Raw genomic sequence first — 12,467 nt, 5'->3', positions numbered from 1 at the left:
ATAACATAGGAATGAGCTTCTGCGTTAAAAGGTGCCACAACCCCAAGGTGAGGCTGACTCTGAGGCAGCTTAGTTTGTTATCTGGTCTGCAGTCACCTCAGGTTTCTGGGAACTGCCTGCCTCAGGGCAGAGCTGTATGATTTTCTGCAGTAGCTTTGTTTCTAAGGCCACTAGAAGCTTTGGTTTGTAACCTGTTTGCATGCAGTGATGCTTAGCTTGAGGTACCAAACATAACCACAATGGCAGCAGCCGGGGGCTGGCTCTGGGGCTGAGCACTTGAAGTGAGCTCTGGGTGCAGCACTGCTATCAAGCGGGGAGAGAGCAGTGGCCATCTGGTAGCATCAGCTTCTGTTTGTATTTGTGGCTCCAAGCTCTCCAAAGCAAAACTGCATTGTAAGGAATCTCTTCATTGTGCTTTATCTACAGGACTTGCTGCATTCACAGTTTACTGGTGCCCACTCAGTGTAAAGCTGCTGCTTCTTCAAGCTGTGACCAAAAGCGCACCTGAGTTCAGTAGGAGTAAAAGGAAGTAAAAGCAAGGTGCAAATGTAGGGTTCGGTTAGCAAGCCATAGTCCTCCCATGGAGAATTACAGAATTGTGGGCACCAGAGGTCTCAGCTGTCCCAAAGGGCGCTGTTTTATCTGCTTGCTGTGCCATTCACAGCATCAAGTTCTGCTGATAGAGTTCTGATAGATTTACGGCACCTTTCCGTGCTGTGGCAGCAAGTGAGGGAGTCTAAGGTAACAGGTGTAGGGAAAACTGGATGAATTTTGTAAAGCTGCTTTCGTGTAGCCTGAGGAATGGAGCAAGGCAAACTCCTCTTTCACTATTCCCTTTCAGCAAGTGAGTTCTCTTACAGCTGGAGAAAAGTTGTTGAAAAATCATTAGGCATGGCCCAGCAAGCTCAACTTCCTCAGCAAAGCAGGACAGTTAGGAAACTGGTATGCTTTAAATGGGGCCTTGTGTGCTGCGAGCAGTGGTGCTCCTGCATGCCAGGCACCACAGTGACTCCAGAGGGTACTAGAGCCTGTTTCAGTGCTCTCGGTGTTCTTAACATTGGGCTTACATCCCCCCAGGAGCCATGTGTAATGCCCCTCGAGCAGCCCTGGTGCCGGGATGCAGCAGGCTTGGACCAGGCTCTTGTCCCCCCGCCCAGAGCTGCTGCTCCCTGCTTTCGCCAGCAGGCACTATGCGGTCGCAGAGCGGGTGGGTTATTTTGCACAGAAGCTAGTTAGAGTCTCCATTCGTTAGGGAAATGCAACACTTAAGGGAGGAGGGGAGGTTTCTTTTCCTCCCTATGGACCTGGAACAGCTGTGGAACTGGGTGTTAGAGCACCCCTCTTCCTCAGTAGGAGGCATCACTAATAATCTCAGCTCACTCAAAAAAAGCCTCTCCAAATACTTGTGAAGCCACAAATAGTGTTCTCTGCTCCTGCTACTTTGTCTTGTGTGAACTATTTATGCCTTGTCTCTGAAAGCTGTACATTCAGCCTTCATGCTGAGGAGTTCCACACGTAGCTGCTTCTAAGGCTAGCTCTAGTACATCTGGAAGAAAACGTGCGTATATGTGCACACACCCACAAATGAAATTCAGGCTATCCTGTTTGGAAGGCTGCCAGGCCCAGCTGCGTGTTGTCTCACAAGAATGTTCTCTTCAGGGTACAGAGCAGCTTAAAGGAATAGAAAATCCTCAAAGGAGAAATAAAATATGTCAGTCTGATATTCAAATACAAGGACAGCATAAGAGCTAGAGAAGGACTAACTTGGCAGCCAGACAAGGTATATTTGCCAGCCACAGAAGAGGACTGGAACACATTAGAACAAAAAAATCCATAAATCCTCCTTAAATACTCAGGGCAGTAAGACTCAAACGCACCATTCTGTCTAAATCTGTCTCTTGCAGCACCTGAATAAAGGCCGGGTGCTGTAGCCCTACCAGCTGAGTGTCCCAAGGCCTTCTGTCCCAGCGCAGGCCAACAGGAGGCTGCCCACCAGGAGTGCACCAGGGCTCCCTGGCTAGGAAAGCTGACTGCACGGCCACGTGGGCAGCAGCCACACAGAGAACTAAGCCGTGAGCCCTGCTCTGGGATGGGTGCGCTGCTGTGGCAGCCTCCAAGCATACGTTAACCAGGCAAGTCTCCTCGGCGCTCTTTTGTTACCCACCTTACAAAGAAGCCGTATCACACACCTTGGCTGCAATTATTTTTAATGGAAAAGACTAAATCGATGTTTTACATAAATATCAATTAGTGATAAGTCAGTTAGTAAGTAAAGGAATACATACCCCAAGTCTGAAAGGCTTACAATGAAACTGACAAGGTAGCACACAATGAGGACTACAAGGAATGACAGGAGGTGGGCTGCACTTCGGTCACCTTCAGTAAGTTCAACGGCTAATCAAATTAGGCTATTATTGGAGTTAGTCACAGTGCGGTCTTCCTGTGCAGCAACAAGAACACGTTCAAAGGGGAAAAGGAACTTCAAAACCATCTTTCTGCTTTCAGGAGCAAGCCCCAACTATTAACATACAAGCCTCTAGTGGTCCGCTGATGTTAAGCCCTTTTGGGGTCTACTTGCAGATGTGCAGTGTACCCGTCTCAAAACTTAACACAGGTTATTAGACAGGAATGTGGTCACGTGTTGGATCTTGCTAGTTTCTTTTCTACAGCATTGCAAAAAATTTAAATCACTTTTGTTTTCAGGCAGGCTTCAGTGACGGGGAAGAGGGGGAGCTATTTTCTGTAGTCATTAAGAGTAAAGAGAGTGGAAGCTGTACCAGAAACTACAAAACTTCACAGTTTTTTCATGCAAACTGACAGATGTGATCCACATTTCTATCTGACTTCTTTTTTTTTCCTATGGACTCAAAAGGTTAAATATAGTGTTCATATGTCCACAGCTATAAGGATCAGAATTATTGGAACCCCACTTTTATATGCACAACAATAGAATTCCACAGCTACAACATTACAGTGGAACAGACAGTGGGATCCACAGTTTGCTGAGTTAGTGCTTCCCAATTAAAACATCGATCTGATGAGAAAGCATCTGATTCCCCAAGTATTACCATTAAGCGCCATGTGGCCAAGATGCCTGTTTTCCAGTGGCTTAATCAACAGAAGTTCATTCTGAATTATCTAAAACTACCAGAAACATACACGTTTCATTTTACAGCTGTTCCAGGGAAATTCAAATAGTTACTGAAGGCTGGGGACACAGTAGGTTCTGGATCTACTGATGCTTGAAAGTGAATACTCTAGAAAAGCCCATCAATCCAACTTTGCCCTATTTCTTTGACAAACCCATGTCTACCCTGTCCTCTGACTGGCTCAAAAAGTTGCAAGAAAGTTTTCTTTTAGAACTATGTTTCCAAGTCTCCTGTCTTGTGTCAGGTCCCACACATTCATGTATTTTTCAAAATCTAGACTACACATACTCAGCTGGGAGACAGCGATACACGATGCAAACAAAACCTTTATAGTAAACAACTGCTCAATAAAAAAAAAATGCTTCCAAAGACAGCCTAAGCTACCTCACAACCCCAATAAGCTGGAACCCAACCCACATCAAAGTTGTAGCAGCTGAAAGTAAATGCAACATTTCTGAAGTTGATGCCAGAGGTGGACATTTGACAGCACCAGAGAGATTCTGCTTTATACTTGCATTGGCTTCAGTATACTTCAATTGATGATCCATTACAAGAAGATTCATGTAGTCCCAGAACAGATATGAATTTACTAATACCTCTATAGTTTCAGATTGCTTATGCTCAGTGGGTGTACATTTCAGAATTAATCATAACAAAGAGGCATCTTCTGCATCATAACTCCTATATTTTTTGCTATAATTTTAGAAGAAAAAGCAGATGGCCAAACACAAACACAAGAAATCAGCTGGCTGCAGTCACTCAGTGTGATGTGCGATTGATCAGCAGGAAGGGGACAGTTTCAGTGCTTCCAGTTCTTCACATCTAAACAAATTTAAAATAGGATTATTCTTTTCAATCTATGACACACAGAAAACAGTAGTTCTGGAAAAAGCACGTATAAGACACTAGAAAAAAATCTAGAACAGTTTCTAGAACTCAGTATCTTGCCTTGTAGGGGTTGCTAACACCTGCTTGCTAAGAAGAATGCCTTTTGTCATTTTTAAGAACAACGATTAAGAGTTAATCTTGGCAGAGAGGACAAACATGGTGCAAATACACTACCAAAATAAGAAAGAAGTCGCCTAGACGTTTAGAGATGAATTACATGTTTTAGTTACAACAGAAGTTACCAAGATTTCACCAAATATCAATGTTTAATTGTGATCTAGTCAACTTCCCTTCCTGGCTTGGAATCAAGAGAGGAGTAGTGAACAAAACAGAATGGCCCAAGCTGCTAAGAAGGTGCATGGGAAGGAAGTGCATGGGAAGTACAGAACCACAGAGATCATTTAGGCTGGAAAAGACCTCTAAATCAGCTAGCCCAGTCTAACCAAGCACTGCCAAATCCATTAAACCATGTCACTAAGTTCTACATCTAGTCCTTTTTTGATCTTGATGCTGTTAAATACCATTTCTATAGATCTCTGAAGATGAAAGCTGCTGCCTCCTCTGTTCTGTACCCAATTTATGTTTAGGCTCAGGTACTCATTCTGTGTATCCTACCTGTAAAGGAGTGCGATACAGCCATTTTTCGTTATCTCCATTGAGCTTCATACAGGCAAAAAGGTCACAAACTGTAGGAAGGCCAAACTCCTGGAAAAGAAATCACTTTAATTACTGATAGCTACACATAAAGACATGCTAGTGCCTCTTCAGATTCTGTCAGGCATTCATAAAGAAAATAAAACTGAATCCTGAGCCTTTGAGATTAATACCTTCTTCATTTAAGACTCATTTCAGACTAACTTCATTTTAGTTAAGACTACTTTAGTTAAGACACTTCAGAATTAATTCTTTCTGTATGTTAAACACTGGCCTCATCTACTTAATTATTTAAGTAATAATTGCTGAAAACACTAAAAGAGCTTAAAACACAGCAGTAGCAAAAACTTAGGAGCATGCTCACTTGTGCTTTCTTGCGTAGGAGCCATTTATCTTCCACTGGAGGTGGGTTAGCATTTTCTAGGTTCTTGGAAGTCAACACCCAACTATTTACGTTCAAGGGGAGGTGGAATGGAGCCAAGAGGTCTACAAAAGGACTCTTGAAACTATTCGCTTTTTCCCCGCTTGCCTTTTCTTCTGCACTTTCTGTTTTGTGCTCAGACTTGGCTAGCCAGCTTGTCAGAGGCCTTTCAAGCAGCACTTTCCATGGTTCTGCTATCTCTGCTGAATAATCCACTTTCTCTACGCTAACAGGCTCCCCTGCGAGCTGCTGTGAGGGGTTAAGCCAGGTGTTGGCAAGGGACTTTGTCTTCTCATGCTCAGGGTTTGGTACAGCTTTCTGGCTTACTGGAACTCCGTTTTTATCCTTCCCTTCCTTCTTCAGAAGCCATTTACATAGAGCCACTTTTCCACAGTTTTCATCACAGACGCATTCTGAAAAGCTGGCGCATAGCTCATTAGCTTTGCACACATCTTCCACTTTGAAAGGGGCCTGAGGATGCTGAAGAAGCCAAGCATTTACGGCAGATGTAGTGGGTGATTTCTTTCCATCAAGATGCTCGTTCAGGCACTTCAGGTTTCCCAGGTTCTCAATTTCCACGCTTTTGACCTGGCTGCCACAACAACTGGTGCACGTTTCACCTTTGAGGAGCCAATCATTCATATTAAATTCTTCCCTAAAAGGTTTGAATTCATACTTCCATTTCTCATCTGAAGCACTACTTCCATTTTCCACCACAGGCGTAAGCAGCCAGTCAGAAAGGTCCACCTCTTCTTGTTCCAGGCATTCCAACTCCTCCACCTTTTCCATGGAAAAGGATGAGTTGAAAGTAGAGGTGGAGTCCTTGCAAGCAGGGGAATCTGCCTTCCCAGCAACATTGTGCTGTTGATTCTGCAGGAGCCAGTTTTCCAAATCTTTCAGATTTCCCCAGGCTTGCTCAAAATAACAGACTTTGGGAGAACTTAAATCCTAGTAAAAACACATAAAAATGCATTTATTAGCACTAAAAGACAACGTTCAGTACCTGTTGCCACAATTTTATCATAGAATATTCTGGTACGTGCAGAAGTATTACTGGAGCATGAGGCAGAGTAAAGAGAATTAATGAAGATCTAATTCCCACTGTGCTGCATCTCTAACCACTGTCCCCTTTATTAAACTAGATTAGTGCATAAAAGGCGTACCTGGCTGGGTTCCGACACGCATTTCTGGGTAACCCATTCTTCAAGATTGGTGCTGGGAACATATGGAGCCTGGCAAACACCCACAGGTCTGCTTCCAAGTAACCAGTCAGCAAGCGAGGCACCCACTGTCCCACACAATGTTTTCTGCTGGTAAAAAGCATTCTTGGTTATGGAAGTGTGTAATTGCTGAGGCAACTGATGGTGAACATCAAAACGAGCAATACCTCACATCAGTATTTCTGAACCAAAAGAAAAACCCAAAGTTCCTTCTAGTTAAAACAACAACAACAACAAAAAAAGATCTTCGATCACCTGTATGACTTGTTTTGTGATCCTAGATTATTCAGAGAGGGAACGATAAGAAAGGAAAAGACAACTTCTACAATGCACAGGTCTGATGCATAATCCAGCCGTAACACTCCTTTTGACCTCAATTCCTGTTACTAATTTGCTACCCTCTGAATCTTCACTGACACTGTTTCTGAGCAGAGCCCAACATCCTGTTTCCTGTGAACTCCTGGATTAAACCTCATTGGATAGTTCCAAGTCCTGATGTGACAACATTCAGTTAAAATACTTGGACTGACAATCAAACTCCAAATTCACATTCATGTATCTCCTTGCATGTCTGCTCCTGGAGCAGCTAGAACATCAGATTACTAATGCTTACCACAGCAACTGCTACTGGCTGCTCAAACGTCTGAACGAACAAAAGTCATTTCTCAAGCCAGCTAACATACTATGCGTGAGTTCTCCTTTTACCATTGCTTACAGTGAAACATTCACAGATACAAGTCCTAATCTTACCTGCTCACAGTTCACTAGGGGAAAATTCTGCCCTGGGAACCAGGGAGAAGCATTCTCTCTCTCTGAGGTCTGCTATAAGGAAAGAAGAGTGAAATTCAATTTAAATCTCAATTTTGTCCAGTTTCAAGGATGATTTCTACAATGAAGCAGAAGCAAAGCGCAGTTGCAGCTGGTCAGCTCTTTGTAGCTAATCATTTTCTCAATATTTAAAAAAAAAACACAAAGATTTGCTCTAAAAATACTGCTCCCACTCTACTGCCTTTTAAGAGAATTATCTCCAATAATACAGAAGATACACTGCTTACGTAAGAATCCCAAAACATTTATAAATCACAGACAGCTTTCTACAATGGAAGTATTAACATCTAAAGAAAATATTATCATCAGTTTTCATTTGCTGGAACCATAATTCCCTCTGTCTCTGCCAAAATATTGAAGTAACATATACAAAACTAGATCTAAGCTCAGTGAAAATCACAATTAGGTGCATAATTAATAAACCACCGTGTATATATTACATAGCTAGAACTACATGACTTGTACACAAGATTTATTCAAGCTCTGACTGAAAGTGGAAATACTACTTGGGATATATTGCAATACTGCCTATATATACACATATCTGTGTGTGTATGAAGTATTGCAGTCCAGGAAAAGTCTTGATGCTTACCATTGTTTTAATTGAACCAAATGAGGTAATAGCCTGGCGAAGGTAGGATGTGTCAGCCTCAAAATTCAGGACAGAAGACTCCTCTGGTTTAAGAGTAAGACTCTCCAGTCTGAAAAAATAAGATGGTAGTTACAGAAATGTTAAAAAGAAAATTGCAACCTTCTACATGTCATCTGTCATGTTTTGGGAAATCAGTCTTATTTCATAAGAAGGTTTCCAAAGTGATTTGGCACTAATTAACTAAAAGATTTTTACCGTTTGCACAAAAATAGGGAGATGCCTGTTCACAAACCATGAAGAAAGTAAACAGCCAACAAAACACAAGTTTTTCCTTCACATTTCAACAGTTAATATTTGAAAAAGTCTGCACGTCCAAGCCCACTGCTTTTCATGGTTCTGTTTTGGGTTTTTCAATCTGATAAAGATGAGAGGAATCATACTTCAGACTGCTTTAAAGATCTTACTTCTAGGAACTAACTCTTATGAATTAGATCTATTATTAGTTCTCCTAGAATCACAAACTGGATTAAATTCTTAAGTCAAAATAAATACCAATTATGCTAGCTTGCAGAGACAATATTTACCTCTCCAGACACACTGAAATCTGGTTTGCTAGTTCATTACTGTAGGAGCGCTCCAGCTGATGAATAAGGCAATTGAACTGTCCCAAATACTGCACAAAGACAAAACACACATTACTGCTTTCGCTTCTCAAGTTACAATGGAGAAAATACTTGCAGAGACAATTTATTTAAAAATCCCAGTGCAACAAAATCAATTTGCAGCCAGATCTTACCCAATACAGCTGCTGAGCTTGCTGCTGCAATGCTTCCTCTTTCAGCTGCTGGATGAGGTCTACCTGCTCGAACAGCCAAACTTCACGACTGCGCAGGCATTCCAGGTGGCGACTTATGTGGCTGTGAATCTTAGCTTTTACCTGTAAGGCAACAGGCACCACTTCTGTAATATCTGTCACACAACAAGCATATACTGTGCTAATTACAAAACATTTGCCACAGAGAAGTGGTATTTCTGTACCCATTTATTTCTCAAACGCTAACCACAGTTGCCCGCAGCACATGACTCACAAGGCAGTGCAAGTTCCAAGGCTACCTCTGAAGGAGTATCAAATAACAGGGCTGTTTGCAATCTCTCTCTTTTCTGATGTTTCAGCCAACAGCTACAGAGAATTCTGCGTGCCTAAGCTGGTAGCACAGGAGTAACTTTATCAAAAACACACCCAAGTTACACACCATGATACTTGCCTGTCTCTAGGGAGATTTCATATCATCATTATATGATAAAGTACTCTAGAGCAATTAAAACTGTCATCAAAGTCATATTAGTTATTAATGCATTCTAATGAATTAAAAATTACCTCCCGCCAGTTCTCTTTAATCTGTTGCTCAGCCTTGACAATTCCAGATATAGCTGCTTCCAAGTCCTTCTTTGCTTGAAGGCACTTTGCCAGTGGCTCGCTGCTGCAGGAATTTCTACTTCTATCTTGTGGTGGACTCATTCTTAAAGTATTCCTAAAATAGGACAAAAAAAAAATCTTAATAGTTTCTATTCCTCTTTAAGGGAAGAAGAAGGGCATCACATGAAGAACCATCTGCACTGCTTCGCTATTAAGGTGAACAAAACAGCCTAAGACCCTACACCGACGGAAGCTTTCTGTGCAACTGACACCGGTCTCTAGAAATGCCTTTGCCCAGGGAATTTACACAACCACAGGAAAACCAACAGATTCTTGACAACAGGTCCAACCACAGGAGCTTAGGCAATCCTCCCAGCTGCTCACATTCCTCTGGCATTTGTGCCTAGCCAGCAGACTCCAGCACTCAGGAGCTGATCCGAGCAGGGCTCAGCAGAGCTGCAGGAGCTGGGAAGAATGGCCTGGCAAGTGGCAGCCACTATTTGAGTCATCCTTTTTTCACCTGCGGGCAATTTAATCAGCTCCCTTAAATTCCCTCGTAAATAAGAAAATTCTTACACAGTCTGATCAGCTCAAAAACCAAGCACTGACACAAAGACCACTCTTTTTACTAAGCTGCAAAGGCCAAAACTTACTGTGGCTGCCCATTATTTTTGTTATGGTCACAGCCTTAGTAACTTTCTTAGCTTCAGCATATCCTCAACAGGGCTCAGATACAAAATTTCTAAGAAGTTATGCTAGTAAGGATTTTGGAAATAAGGGAAAAAACTAAATACAGATTTTAAGCGAAAAATGGGAAGAACCGTTAAAAACATGTTTTCTAAACAATGGGTATTTGTTACCCCAGAGTTTCAATTCTCCTGTTCAGTTTCACAGGATCCCTGAAGAATTTCACAGTATCTCTGAACTTAAGATTTATAGAAAACACCCCATTTAAAATGTTAAAACTCAGCAATAACAGCTATGGAAACCATCAGCAGAATTAAGAGGTTTACATCCATCAATCAAAGTACTTTACAGATTTCACCACCCCACTGGAGGTAACTCAAAGAGTATTTCCAATACAACAAGACCACAGAGCTCATGTTACTGAGCAGCTAGTTAGTCCGCAACTGCCAAACTCCACAACTGCACAAACTTCAATCCAAAAATTGCAGTTTACAACATGAATACAACACGAAAAATACAACATGAACCAACAGAGCTGCTTCTTGCCCCTCTTGTTTTGGATGGCTGTACCTGTACGATCCAAATGCTTAAATACGTATCCACTGTCTGACGTACATCCTGCAGGAAAACCTAAGTGGGAGCCCAGCTCTCAGAAGTAATCTAAAATTATTACCACAAAGTCAGGGAGATACCCAGCCAAGAAAAGAATGACACAAGATATATTCAAAGGTGTTGTATACTCAAAATAAAAAAATATATATATTTTTTTGATTATATTCTTGTGCAACAACCACAGTCAAAGTCTGAAAGGCTGAAAGCAATTCCCTTGTTTACTTACAGCATAAATAATGCACTTAAAGGGCTGTCATGCAAATGACGTTATGCGTGTATCTACAAATGCCAAGTCCGAGCAAAGTATACCGCACTGCTATGTAAGCATTTTCTGAATTTATGTCACAGGGGAATTCTGCAGGATGCCTGAAGACAAGCTGCCTCAGTTTTTACAATGTAGATTAGCAACTTCATACTGGCACAGGTAAATTTAAGAAACTCCTACACGGTCCCCATATGATCTCTGAAAATACTTTCTTTTTTTCCTCTTTGTTGTGCACGAGCCTCTCTCTGGCACCACCGGAGCCTCCCTGCAGCCCCCCTAAAATGGCCGTTCTTTCACTGCGAGCAGCGTCCCAGCCGAAGCCAACAGCCAGATCTGGCTCCTCGGTTCAGTTCTCCCGTCCCCTGGGACGTGGTGAGGCCCCGCTGTGCCGCCCCCAACACCACCGGCGGCCCCAGAGGCACAGGGCTCAGCTGGCAGCCCCACCGGCTGATAAGGCAGCACGCCTCCCTGCACGTAAGCGGGGGAGAAGTTGGGGCTAGAAAACAACAACACGCCTGAACAAGGCTTGAAGATAATGTAATTGCTGCTCATAAAATACTTGTCTTTACAGGGGAGGGGAGAAAAAATTGGCTGTTTCTCAGTACCCAAAAACTTCAGTGGAGCGCTGGTATTACAAAACCCCTTCAGCTAAACCTGGTGCTGACAGCTTCACCCCCCTTAATGCTCTGCATAATCTCAGCCTTGGGATCTTTTGATTTTCTTTGTAGCTCAACCTCCTGGCCAGAAATTGTTTTCTAAGGCTGTAATTATGCACAGTGCAGCTGGGAGCAGAGGACAACCTCTCTTCCCACACGGCTTGCTGACAGGCCGGCAGAAAACTGCTTTTCCTGGCTTCTCACTTCCAGCACAGCCACCCCTGCTGCTGCTGAAAAGATCCTTGTTTTCCATTGCCAATGCACAGTGCAAACCCTCAAAAAGATGACCTTCCCGAGCCCTTACCAGGAGGCTGCCCCGAACAAAACTCGCGTTTAAGAGACTATTTATAATACGGAATGATTTCTTTGAGCTGCCAGGGCCAGGCTGTTCCCGAGGGCTCACCACCCGGGCTTCATGTGGTTTCCCACCAGCTGGCCTGTCTGACCCGAAGGCCCTCTTCGCTCCCACACTGCCCCACCAAACCAGGAGCTCCTCGTCAGGACCATCCCGGGGTGGGCGCGTGGGAGCTGCGGTCAAGGAGCGAAGCACCGTAGGCGTAAGAGCCGAATCTCAGAAATTTCCATTTCAATCCAAAAATAACAAGCGCCGTTCCGAGCACGGCGCCAACGCCACAGACGGCCTACCTGTGCGGAGCCTCAGCCGGGGGGTGCCGTGCTGCGGGGCTGGGAGCCGGGCCCTCTGCGGGCAGCCAGCTGCGGCGCTGGGCAGCAGGCGAGAACCCGAAGCAGCGCGGCGAGGAGCGGCACGGCCCTGCCCGAGCCTCAGCCCCAGCGCTCCGGAGGGGCCCTACCCCGCGGCGGGGAGCTACCCCTGCAGACGGCCGCCGGGCTGTGCCCGAGCCACCCGGCCGCGCACCGCCTCCCGGGGGCTCCCCGCTGCCCACCGCCTCCCGGCCCAGCCCGCCCCTGAGTCCCGAGGCCGGCGGCACCCGCAGCCCCCCGGCCCCGCGCAGGGCTCCCCCCGTCCCGTCCCTCACCGTGCTGCCGCGGAGCGCTCCCTCGGGCTGGCGGCGCCGCGGCTCAACGGCGACCCCGGGCCGCTCTCGCGAGAGCCCCG

The 12,467-nt window shown here is 44.5% G+C and overlaps 1 protein-coding gene across 4 annotated transcripts; it reads right to left on the bottom strand.

Annotated features, from left to right (window-relative positions):
• Positions 1-2,190: 2,190 nt before the first annotated feature.
• On the bottom strand, positions 2,191-12,467 carry NCOA4 (nuclear receptor coactivator 4). Of its 4 annotated transcripts, none has more exons than XM_032191022.1 (10): positions 12,388-12,467; positions 9,131-9,284; positions 8,549-8,689; positions 8,337-8,425; positions 7,753-7,861; positions 7,083-7,154; positions 6,276-6,422; positions 5,056-6,060; positions 4,653-4,742; positions 2,191-3,971 (listed from the first exon to the last, which is right to left on the bottom strand). In XM_032191022.1, exons 2-10 carry the CDS (start codon positions 9,269-9,271, stop codon positions 3,966-3,968), a joined length of 1,800 nt encoding a protein of 599 aa, XP_032046913.1. In that variant the 5' UTR covers positions 9,272-9,284; positions 12,388-12,467; the 3' UTR covers positions 2,191-3,965. The 4 variants fall into 4 exon arrangements, with proteins under 4 accessions (XP_032046913.1, XP_032046914.1, XP_032046915.1 ...); XM_032191023.1 differs by having other exon boundaries at positions 6,276-6,419; XM_032191024.1 differs by lacking the exon at positions 12,388-12,467 and adding an exon at positions 12,035-12,064.

Source organism: Aythya fuligula, chromosome 7, assembly GCF_009819795.1.
Source record: "Aythya fuligula isolate bAytFul2 chromosome 7, bAytFul2.pri, whole genome shotgun sequence".
Taxonomy (NCBI): Eukaryota; Metazoa; Chordata; class Aves; order Anseriformes; family Anatidae; genus Aythya; species Aythya fuligula.
Note: the sequence above shows the minus strand (reverse complement) of the source record. Positions and strands in the feature narration are given on the sequence as shown.